This window comes from Asparagus officinalis, chromosome 7 (genome assembly GCF_001876935.1).
Source record: "Asparagus officinalis chromosome 7, Aspof.V1, whole genome shotgun sequence".
Taxonomy (NCBI): Eukaryota; Viridiplantae; Streptophyta; class Magnoliopsida; order Asparagales; family Asparagaceae; genus Asparagus; species Asparagus officinalis.
The window spans coordinates 35,545,408-35,557,788 of NC_033800.1; the positions used below are offsets into that span (position 1 = coordinate 35,545,408).

Consider the following 12,381-nt stretch of genomic DNA (forward strand, 5'->3'; position numbering starts at 1 on the left):
TTGAATAACGAGTGGGTTAGTTGAAATTTTGATAACCAACAAAAATTGCTGCAAAGTATTTAGCTCACGATCAAGTATTTGGATTGTAATTTTCTATACCCTAAAGTGTTTATCTAAACAGTATACCATTATTGGACATACATGTTGTATTGACTTGATGTGTGGACAGAAGAACCTAAAATATCTGTTTTGGTTTTTTGGACCCTTAAATGATGTTGATCAGCAAAGCAAATCATATAAATGAATGCCCTCATTTAATTCTGATGGAAAGAATATGGTTCAAAATTCTTTCTAACGGCCCCAACTTCATCTCTTTTGATTTTGTTTGGTGCCAAATAATAAGGGCTGTATCTTTCTTTCTAAAAGCTACAAGTTTTATGTCCATCTTCTGTCTAAACATTTACTAATTCTATTAATATTGCAGAAAGTATGGTTATTAATGTTGTTAAAAAAAAATCTGCATGTAACGCATTATTTGTGTCACGTAGCCTAATAGCCCTTAAACATTCGGTAACCTTTTGAAATAACTCAGTCACGTCATAACTCTATGTTATTACAATAGAACAATCGTTATTAGAATATGACTTATGAATAAACATGCATTATTTCAGTATAACCTACACTATTACAATATACTTTATTATAGAGACCTTAGAGTATTTCCTTTTTTAAAACTTTAAGTAATTATGTTATAACTTTTGAATTGTTTGTTAAGCCTTCATTGCTTATTTTGGTGACATCATTAAGTGATTTTGAAATTATGAACGTGACTAATAAAATGAATGTGAAATTATGAACGAGATGTAAGTTTGTGATTATATAATTGACTACTCTATTACCTGCATTAAATCTGTATAGCTTGTATTAAATTAAAGAACTTTTATTAAAATATTTGTGTATCTTGAAATTTGTTTCTAATTCTTAAAATTATTATGAACATCTTTTATATATTTTAAATTAACAATAAGAAAATACATAAACATGTTATACATTGTGCTTTAAGCCATCGAGAGGTCTTAAATTATACATTATCGTATTTTTCAACATTGCGTAAGATTTGTGAGTGTTTCGTTTGATTTTTTGAAAAAAAAACTTGGAATACATGTGCTTTTGGACTAGTTGTTAAACATTTACTACGTTTTAAGTTGAGAAATTGTGATGATATATTTTATAATTGTACTATTATATTTGAAAATTGTGTTGATTCTATTTACTAAAATCATTGTGAATATTTTTAATTTTTAGATATTTAAATCAATAATAAAACAATTAACAGACGTGCTTTTTGCATTTAACCTCAACAGGAGGAGGATTGGTAAGTTATGTGTTATCATCTTTTTTGACATACTTAGTATTTGGTTGCGGAGATACATTTGTTGGGATGATGATCAAATTGATTCTGATATTTTCTTTGATGTGGTTCTTTCTTGTGAACATATTGTAGTGCTTATGTTATCTTAGTTTATGAAGATCGTTTATTCATTTTAATTTTTCGGATCCACTTTCAATTGGCTTTGCAAGATTAATACTTATGTTTCATTCGGTGCAAGATTCATATTTATGTTTCATTTGGCTCTTGGGTCATGCGTCAGAGATGAAAACAGTTCTCATCTAGGCAAATCTCTGGTTGAGTTGCTCTCTGGTTCTACCTTGAACCGTATAATCAATACGGTAGCTATTTTGCCTGCATATTGACCTATCTGGTCTTGTTAGTCGTCACAAGACTTTGTCTTGTCTATAGCTTCCTTCACAAGGAAATTGGTACCGTGACAGAGAGTTGATATCAGATTAACAACTACTTGTAGTTTTTTCGACCTTTCCTTTCTCAATATAGAGTTACGTTTTACAACTGACTTGGATTTAAGTGAGGCATGTTCAATGTTGATGATGCTACTTATATTTTGGATGTCTTCTTCACGACAAACCAACCACAGAACCAATATTGTTACTATTCTTTATTAACTTGGTGATTTTATCTAAAGTCTCCTCTGTCAGCTATGCCGAACGACATAATGGTGTTACCAATAGAGATTTCTATGAGAATTTGAAGAATTATTTAGTTTTAGTTGATTGTTCCCCCAAATTATTCGTTGATTGATTGTTGAGTGTATATTTGCTTTAGTATTCTGTTCCAACTCTGAATTTTTAGTATATATGCATAGTAAAAATTAAGCCTATGGATGAGCTGGTTAAATTTGGTTATAATTAATTGAGAAATCTATCTTTCTTTTCTGGTTTCTACAAATTTGTTTTTCTTTATTGCACTACTACTCAAAACCTAACTCATGGCGAGGATAAGAAGTTTCTAGGTTATATGCTGTTCAAAAAATTGTTTGTGTGCATGACTAACTTCATCAAATCGTGATTGACCCTGCAATCTGATTAGCCAGATACATTGCAGATATTTTATATACTGCAGTTCTTTCGCTTCTAGTTTCCTGACATTGTATATTCAGTTCATCTAGTTACCAGAAGGTACAATATCCACTACTAAGTCAATCTGTTACTAACTTGAGAGTTAACATCATATTGGCACACAATATCTATCCGTTAACAATTCCTGACAGTTTGGACAGATGCCATATAATTTGTGAACTCTTGAGTGCTTAAGCAAAGCACCTCAGAGGAACCATTTATCATTAAATGCATTGCTTGAATACTAATATTTGACTCAATGCAATTACTATTAAACATATTGCCAAAGAATTTATAAGGTTATTGTGGTTCTAAATTTATTATTCCTTTTGGACAGTTATGCTTCTGCTTTTTTTTTCCTGAATGTAAAATAATGTCGAACACTCATCCTCTTGAGTAGAACTCACATAGGTCATACTATGTAACTTTAAATAACTTAAATAACCTTCTCTCATAAATATGAAATCTTCTTTACCTTGTGATCGCACTGCCTTCTGCTATATTCGGCATACAAACATTTATATTAATTTCTTTATCTTTTCCTCCCTCTTCAAAACTGCAGATTTATACAGACTCAGCTGAAGCAAAGGTTCCTGCAGTTCTGGATTACTTGGGTACTGTTATTGAGGTAATTGTTTCTATGAACATATATGCACTTTCCTCTCCCAACATACTAATCTGCAATCCATACATCACGTATCATATTCATGTGATATATGTCCATATCTACCTTACAAAATGAAAGTTGCAAACCAGTTTTACTTGGCCCCTTGATTTTCAGAAAATCTGGTTGTGTTGGATATGGAGACATGAATTGCTCGTGTCTCCCCAATGCCATTAAAACATTGATTATGTAATTGTTATGCAGCCTATGGCCATGTCATGTCGACAGGTATATTTTATAGGCAAGCCGCACAACCATCATATAGTCTAATTTGCAGGTGCACAGAATCACTATAATAGCAATATTGATTATGGGCACAGTGTCACATAATTCCTTTTATCTCCACGTAAATTCTTATATGGTTACAATGGTAATTATCCTTGTTATTTAGTACTTTATTTGTTAGTTGATTCTTACTCAATGGTTTGTTGTTGCTATTTTGTTATGTTACTTGTTACTTTGTTAATAGTTTAATATGTTTATTATTAGCTGCCTAATGGTTTAAGAAGTTATACCTGTTATATTGTTACTTGTTACATAGACTCAGTCCAGTGATAATACACATTAATTATTTACTTTTTTACACTATATTGTGGCATTCTCCAACTACTTCATGAATTGTGGTTATTGTTTATATTACAGTAGTTTTTTTTAGGAACATGTTACTGTTGCTAAAAATACACAAATTGTCGTTACCATGTAATAGTTCATATCCCAATTATGTATTACCAGGCACCAAATCTCAGTGCGTAATGCAGATACATAAAATAACATTGCGGTAGCAACATGGGAACAACTCACCTGAAAAAAGGATTTTGTGTAAAAGAGGGGGAAAAGGGAGAGAGCGACAGATGGTGGGAAAGATCTGTGAAGCATCTGTAAGGGAAGAATCAAAACAACTCATAGTAAAGACTATTCAGCTTTTCCCCCTCTTAATCCAACTATAATCCAAAGATTCATAATCATTGTCATATTCTTTTTGTTAAGATAACATTTTCATACGTTAATATAAAATGTTAAGAGAGCATAATGGTCCACCAAACATGCGACAGTAATATGTAACACATACTCCTGTCCTATCCTATTTTTAAAAAAATTGCTGTAGGGTACAGCTTAGTATATACTTGACAATGTAGTGCAATGTCTGGGTAAAGCGCGGACAAACCCCTGCGGGAGATCTGAGATTTTTGTTTCCTCTCACATCTTATTACTACTGCTTAACTATTTTTTCTATGTGATTTTGGAATTTTATTGACCGTCATCCGTGCAACACTTCTTGAAGAGAGGGAAGTGATAAATTCATGTGCATCCTTCTATAATAATTTTCCAAACACCTTTGTACCAACAATCTGTTACAATAACATTGGGATGAATCGTCTAAGAGCAGTGATTTTAAAACACGACACGTTCTTCTAGAGTCAAACCTCAGTGACACACTGTAACAAATAGACTTTTAGAAAATAATTAGGGAAAAATGCTTCCAGCCTCCAAAACCCAAGAAAACATGCTTCCCCCTAAGACTTTGTCAACGGGTGCTTTACCCCTAAAAATAAAGATTTTGTTCTCTGTGCCCCCAAAACACAAAACCCAAGAGATTAAAATATGTGAAGACCATAATACCATTCTCTCTCTCTTTTTATCATGATGTACTGAGATGATAGTTGAAATGATTGATGTAGATTATTTTATTATTTTTGTTTTTTATTATTTTCGTTGTTGATGAGGGGAACTAACTGTTTGTATTGGGAGATTGTTAAAGTTACGGGTTAATTGTTAAGGTTACGAGTTAATTGTTAATGTTATGGGTCAATTGTTAAGGTTAAGGATCCCTTCTCTCTCTCCCTCTTTATCATGATGTTACTGTGATGATGTTAAAATGATTGAAGGGGATTGTTATTTTATTATTTTTGTTTTTATTATTTTCGTTGTTGATGAGAAAACTAATTATTTTTGTTTGTATTAGGAGATTATTAAGGTTACGGGTTTAATTATTAAGGTTACGGTTTTAATTGTTAAGATTACGGGTTTGTTGTTAATGTTATGGATCGGTTGTTAAGGTTACGAGTTGGTTGTGAAGGTTACACGTTGATATATATATGTATATATATTTTGAGTGGAATGAATACTTTGGGTCACTTGGCCTAGGTTTGTTGTTAAGGATATGCGTTGGTTGTGAATGTTACGTTTTGGTTGTGAAGTTAACCTACACAACAAACGTGTAACCTTAACAACCAACCCGTAATCTTCATAACCAACCCGTAACCTTAACAACCAACCCGTAACCTTCACAACCAACCCGTTACGGGTTTTTAGAATATTCGTTGTGAAGGTTATAGGTTGGTTGTTGAGGTTACGGGTTTGTTGTGTAGGTTAACTTCACAAGCGTAACATTCATAACCAACGCATATCCTTAACAACAAACCTGTAACCTTAACAACAAACCCGTAACATTAACAACCAATCCGTAACCTTCACAATATATATATATATATATATATATATATATATATATCTCAACGTGTAATATTCACAACCAACCCGTAACCTTAACAACCGACCCATAACCTTAACAACCGATCCATAACCTTAACAACAAACCCGTAATCTTAACAATTAAACCCGTAACCTTAACAATTAAACCCGTAACCTTAACAATCTCTCAATACAAACAAAAACAATTAGTTTCCTTATCAACAACGAAAGTAATAAAATAACAATTCCCTTCAATCATTTCAACATCATCATGATAAAGAGAGAGAGAAGGGATCCATAACCGTAACAATTGATCTGTAACCTTAACAATTAACTCGTAACCTTAATAATTAACCTGTAACTTTAACAATCGCCCAATACAAACAGTTAGTTCCCCTCATCAACAACGAAAATAATAAAATAATCCCCATCAATCATTTCACCTATCATCTCAATACATCATGATAAAAAGAGAGAGAGAAGGGTATTATGGTCTTCACATATTTTAATCTCTTGGGTTTTGTATACATCATGATAAAAAGAGAGAGAGAAGGGTATTATGGTCTTCACATATTTTAATCTCTTGGGTTTTGTGTTTTGGGGGCTCAGAGAACAAAATCTTTATTTTTGGGGGCGAAACACCCGTTTGACAAAGTCTGGGGGGAGCACGTTTTCTTGGGTTTTGGGGGCTGGAAGCATTTTTCCCAAATAATTATCATGCAGTCAAGTAATGATGAAAAGAACGGTACACCTACACCAATCTAAAGTCAAAAAATGATCCTGCCAAAGAATCAAATGGTGAACCAGTGCTTGTTATTGGCTTATGCTTTCCAGGTCTCCCCTGTGACTTGTAGACCTTTCATAATTATGTCTCCATGATTGTTGCATGAGCATGTTTCATATTCGATTCTTCTTCTGGGAATAGATATCTTTATAGTTTAAAATGTTTTTTTTTATTGTTTTAGCGTCCTGTTTATTGCTAGGATGCTTGTTCTTATTTTGAAGTTTGTAGAACTGATGCTAACCATGTTTGACTTAGGTTATTCTATTATCTGATGTGATATAGCATTGCCAATTAAATTTTGTCTCATAACCCTTTGGGCTGTTAGCACAATTGCATTATAATTTTGTGCTTTCTTCCTTTTGTGATCCCTTTTTTTGCAGGCAGATTGCAAATTCTTAGTGTTTGCGCATCACCAACCGATGATTGATGCTATACATGCATTTCTCAGGGTAAGAATAACCTTATCAATCTTCTGAACAGACGCTTAGTTCCCATTAGTGATCATTTTTTGTTTTTGCAGAAGAAGAAAGTTGGGTGTATCAGAATTGATGGTCATACTGCGTCATCATCGAGGCAGGCTCTTGTGAATGACTTTCAAGAGAATGATGGAATCAAGGCAGCAGTTGTATGGTTTCTTCTAAAATATACTGGAGTTGCTTTGTATTCAATTTAGTTGTCAATTTTCTTATTGCTACATTGTATAATTTTTCTCCTCCGTCATCAAATTGTTCCCTATTTTTTGCTTTATTAGGTTTTATGTTAAGACGCTAATTTGTGTTGTGCAGCTCTCTATTAAAGCTGCAGGTGTTGGATTGACTTTAACAGCAGCTAGTACGGTTATCTTTGCTGAATTAACCTGGACTCCAGGTGATATAATACAAGCAGAAGATCGTGCTCATCGGATTGGCCAGGTGGATATAATGTTACAGTGCTTGTGTTCCTTTTTTCTGACAGTTCTATTGTTTTGGTATCTTTCTTTCTATGTTAACCCTGTACTCCTATCATGAAGCAGTACCCATACAAGACACATACCCGACATTTACCCATATCCAAACTTCATGGACACTCCTTGGATATATGTATACATTTATTCAGACATGTACTCAATTATATGATATACGTTTCAACTTAAAACACTTGTCAAACACGTTTTGGACATATATCTTACACTTCACATCCATTTCTTGAAACTCATTAGACATGGGTCAGATTCGTTTCAGCCCATACCCAAGTTCATAACTATAATTTTAAAGGGTCGTTTGAGCGTCTAGTTCAAAAAATAGCAGTTTCTGATTTATAATGATCAACATAATATAAGAAACTTAAAAATGTGATGGGAATTTTAATTCTAATGACATGAACTGAAAGACAATAATGATCTTATGTAAATTATTTATTTTAATATATATATATATATATATATACATTTTACAAAATTTACAATTTTGTCGTGTCTCGTACATGTACCCATACTGGAACTCGTACCCGTTTCCATGCAACTTAGCTTTCTTTACTTTTGGTTCTTTCTTTACGATTGGTATCTTATTGTTGCTTTTGGCACGTCGGAAGCAAACTACTGTTGTTTCTTCAACTTCTACTAAAGTTCTCCCTGGAGCATACTTTAATTACTGGAATGGCAATCCATGCTAAATAATGTTATGCGCATCAGAATGAAACATGAAATTGTATACGCCAGATGCTTTTCTATATTAAGAGACAGCTGTGCACATAACCTGACATTTTCAAATAATGTTGTATATGAATATCTGTTTTGCATGTTGGGTAATGGCACTTGTTTGTTGTCCAGAAATTATATCTAATGTTAGAATTGTCCTCTTGACTTTCTTAGACAAGGCAAGGATGCAGTTAAAGAGTTGGCAGTTAGAGAATTGGAGTCAAGTTTGCTCATCACTTTATAGCCTCCAAATGCAATGTCATGGTACACAATATAAACGGCAACCTTCATATGTGCAATCACACATGAAAAAACTGTGCAATCTTTTGTAGCTTGAATGAATGGCCTGAAGCCTCATATGTCCACGTTACGGAAACTAGGGGTGGAATGGAATCAAATCGAGTAGTGCACTACTCAAAGTCGGATTCGCTTTGAATTTGATTCGATTCCAATGCTAAATAGTGTTTAGATTCAGATTGTTTATAGACACAGACCTTCAAATATTATTTGTGAATATTTGAAAAGAAAGAGTGTTTGTGCAGGAGGGAGAACTGACCGCGTGAGTGAGAGAATGTCTGGCGAGAGGAACACACGAGTGCAGAGAGTGATTGCGCATATGAGAATGGCCGGCGAGAGAAAGAATATAGATACTGGTAGCGAAGAGACGGACAAGCAGTCGGCGTATTGGGAATGTGCGGCGGGGGGGGGGGGGGTGCTGATGCAGTCACGTGAGAGGTGGTTGAAAACCAAGGATTAAAGTGTAAACTAGGGGATAACTAGGAAAGAAAATGTAAAGGATAAGCACGGATATTCTCTATAGCTAGAAGTATTAGACAAGCCAGGATAAGGTCCATTTCTTTTTGGGCCAGAGGTCTTCATTGGCCAGATACATAAACTTCTTTACTTTGTATATATAGAATGAATTTATAATAAAAGTAGGGGATGCATAGTATTTATAATTAGGATTAAAATGTAAAATATAAATAAATAGTTAATAATCAATCTAATCGAATATATATTTGGTTAAATTCTATTCATTTATGAACCAAACACTGAAGTTATTCATTTACTACTAAATGACCTTTTGAATTGAATAAAACTGAATAATTAGACAAGCAATTACCGAACTATTTGTTAACTATTTGGTTCACTTCCACGCCTACCGGATACTGCTCATTATGTGCATAATCTATTGGGTGGTTGATGCCATATGACACTAGTGAAATTACTAGATTCTCTTCACAGTACACAAGAGGCACTGGTATAGTCCTGTTTGCATGAATATTTGATAAGAAAACCCCCTCCACCTTGCAATCAATCCATGGTTTATGGAGACTTTAAACTGAAGGTTAAAGATGATTTAAACTGAACGTTACACCTTGAATGTTAAAGATGATTTAAATCAGAGTCGGTAAAGGTGGTGTAATGATATGTTTCCCTCAACAAGCTAGTAGGACCTGACAATTACAAAATCAAGCCAGAAATTAAATACTTGAAACCAGATTCAAATACTGAAAATGGTAACTAATTATATCTTATGTTGTTAAGTGATGTTAAGACGCATCACTAAGCATCAGCTCTAAACCAACTCTGCTTCTTTGAGCTGATTGGATTAACATAACGAGGTTCAATTTATTTCAAATTATGACGACCTGGGCTCATCTACATCTTCTATTTTATTAAGCATTTCTTCTGCAGATATCAATTATATGTGAATACTTGTTTATTCTGAGACATTATCTTGTTTCTGCCTTTATTAGGTTTCATCGGTTAATGTATATTATCTGCTTGCTTATGATACTGCAGATGACATAATGTGGTATGTCTCTGTACACTACTGCACTTCTTTAATTCTTTTTGTTCCCACAATTTGTTTTTTGAGTATGGAAGGTGTTTTTATGATTGTCAACTTGTGATTTCTCCAGGGACGTTCTTCAGAGCAAATTGGATAACGTGGGCCAGGTTCTCTCTGAAATCATGCAGCATATTTCTTTTAAAAGCATCAAACTCCTCTGAGTACATAATTATTACATTATATAAATATTGGATAAGAGTGAGACTGATAATACATTGCACCATCTTGCTTTTCTCCACCATATCATAACTTATACATTTCGTTTATTTGTATGGGATTATACAAATTCTTTTATATACTTTGACTAGAGTAGCGTACCGCTTGTATGTGTCTTGTTAAGTTTGCGTGTCTGACATGGCGGAAAATGCTAAATCTGGTCCATCTCAGATTCTTGTCCTTCAGTTGAATCTATTGAAAACTGATATCTGATCAGTTTGTGGTCAACTGATATGACAAACATTGCGTTCAATGGGCAGAGCAACGGAGATAAGATCATAAGATAGATCTGACCTACTGTGCTACTGAACCCTTGTTTTAGCTGTTCCTTATGTTTACCTAGTCACACTTGGTTATCCAATCTATTTTCGAACTCTATTTTTAAAAATTATTTGTGTATGACAACCATCTTGCTTCTTGTTTAGAATATAGGGTTAATTACAGAGACTCCTGTACTATCACCAAATTGAACTTACTACCCTTGTAATTCCGTTTTTACAGTCTTACAGATAAACCCCCTGAAAGAGTTACTATCATTGCAGATAGACTGCCCCCGAGTGAAAAATCTAATGCTGGAGATAGACCCCTGAAAAGGGTCAAAAAATTTTCACTCAGCGGGGTTGTCCACAACAATGGAACTAAAGAGGTAGTAAGCTCAAGTTCGCGATAGTGCAGGGTGTATGTCCGCATTTAACCCTGGAATGTATCATACGAATTTTCTCTTGTGGTGTTAGGATTTCAGAGTTGATCCCCTGATCATTTTTAGTTGGATCAATATCTTTAAAAGTTGAAATCGCCTGACTTATCAGATTAAATCCCCTGATATTTTTAAATCTCTGCATTTTGGTTCGACAGGTGCTTGATGGTGAGCAAAAAGAGCTAGAAGTGACCCTCAATCTGACAGGCAGCAGCCCTGCGAAGCATAAATCAACCCCTAAAAATCAGATGTTGAGCCCTGGAAAGCAGAAGACATTGGACGCCTTTGTAAAACGTTGTTCTACTGCACCAGATACTTCCCCAAAGTCCCAGAGACTGAAATTTTGAAACAAGGATGTCTCCTTTTTCTGGTTTCGTTCACCTCTTTTACTTGCATATACGTAGGTTGAATAGTTTTTAATGTTGTATGTATTTATATATCTTTCTCATCTCTGTAACCTAGTCGAATAGATCAGGAGTTGTAACCTATTTTCAATAGTCTTCGATTTTGATGTAAAGGTTTGAAGTCATAGTCACACAAAAACGTGGAAATGGAAAAATAACTCAAATGATCAGTTGAGCTCCCGTGTATAAATGTCATATGCCCGTAGGAAACCTCTGTTCGTTCGCAGATACTTCTCTCCATGTGGCTTTTATCTCTCTGCGCTTGAATATGACTACGAAATATGCTCCGAGTGCATCAAACTGTGTCACCTTTTTATTGTCTCTTCTGCAATCATCTAATGCAAACTTCTTTTATCATCGTGTTTTTTTTAAAACCCCTCTAGAGTCCACCGTCAGCGACAGTTCTGTTCTCATGTCTGCTGTTCTAAATCTGCGGTGTATATCGGTGAATGGAAAGAAATTTTCCCAACAATCTGCATGCGACATCCCTATCTGCAACTGAGCGCTTGAAGAGTGTCAGACGATGCTTACATATTTTATCTTCTTTTCTTGATTGCTTACGGATAATGAAAATAGATTACTATACCAAGGTGAGAAATGTACCCTGGAATTATCTGTACTTCTTCAAAATAGAAAGTTACGATTATGCTTCTCGTTCTTTATCCTTGTATAATAGTGTGCATTTGTTTATTAGCTCAAAAAGACGTATTAACATTAAGTGACGGTCAGAATTGAGGAACTAGTTGACCTTGGTTCTGTGCGTCAAATTAGTCCCTTTAACCGAGACTAGAATTAGCAATTGGGGAGGGATTAAATCAAAACAAACTGATGACAGTTTCAATGATGCAAGGGACTGCCTTTGAAACCGCTCAAAAGTCGAGCACCTAATAGCAAGTTTATTGATTTGAGGGACGGTTTCGAAAAATATGAAAAACGTAAGGGAGTAAATCGAAAAAAATAATAATAATGTACGCCAGGGTTAAAAGTGAAACTGACCGCGACCGGAATGCGATTCACTTGGGTTCTGGACTTTGGGGGTCTATTGATAGGCAGCTGCAAGTCTCTCCATCTCCTCTCATTTTCCTTCACCGTGTCGGTGAGCACAAGAAATAGGCAGAGGATGGCGTTGAGAAGGGCGTTTGGGTGGTCGGAGGGGGAGCTGATGAGATCCGACTGCAAGCCCTGCTCCAGGCTCATGC

General features: G+C 34.6%; 2 protein-coding genes across 2 annotated transcripts in view; both read left to right on the plus strand.

Annotated features, from left to right (window-relative positions):
- The window catches only part of LOC109851024 (SWI/SNF-related matrix-associated actin-dependent regulator of chromatin subfamily A-like protein 1), a 27,008-nt gene extending 15,596 nt beyond the window's left edge, over nucleotides 1-11,412 (plus strand). Inside the window, exons 18-24 of the mRNA XM_020421127.1 lie at nucleotides 2,978-3,043; nucleotides 6,716-6,784; nucleotides 6,856-6,960; nucleotides 7,121-7,246; nucleotides 9,771-9,829; nucleotides 9,936-9,972; nucleotides 10,937-11,412. Coding sequence (XP_020276716.1) covers nucleotides 2,978-3,043; nucleotides 6,716-6,784; nucleotides 6,856-6,960; nucleotides 7,121-7,246; nucleotides 9,771-9,829; nucleotides 9,936-9,972; nucleotides 10,937-11,125 — 651 coding nt within the window. The 3' untranslated portion in view covers nucleotides 11,126-11,412. The remainder of the gene's footprint in view (nucleotides 1-2,977; nucleotides 3,044-6,715; nucleotides 6,785-6,855; nucleotides 6,961-7,120; nucleotides 7,247-9,770; nucleotides 9,830-9,935; nucleotides 9,973-10,936) is intronic.
- Nucleotides 12,145-12,381, plus strand: part of LOC109850724 — a 3,728-nt gene continuing 3,491 nt past the window's right edge. Inside the window, 2 exon segments of the mRNA XM_020420794.1 lie at nucleotides 12,145-12,379; nucleotide 12,381. The exon segment at nucleotide 12,381 is cut by the window's right edge and continues 67 nt beyond it. Of these exon segments, the coding sequence (XP_020276383.1) occupies nucleotides 12,189-12,379; nucleotide 12,381 (192 nt within the window). The 5' untranslated portion in view covers nucleotides 12,145-12,188.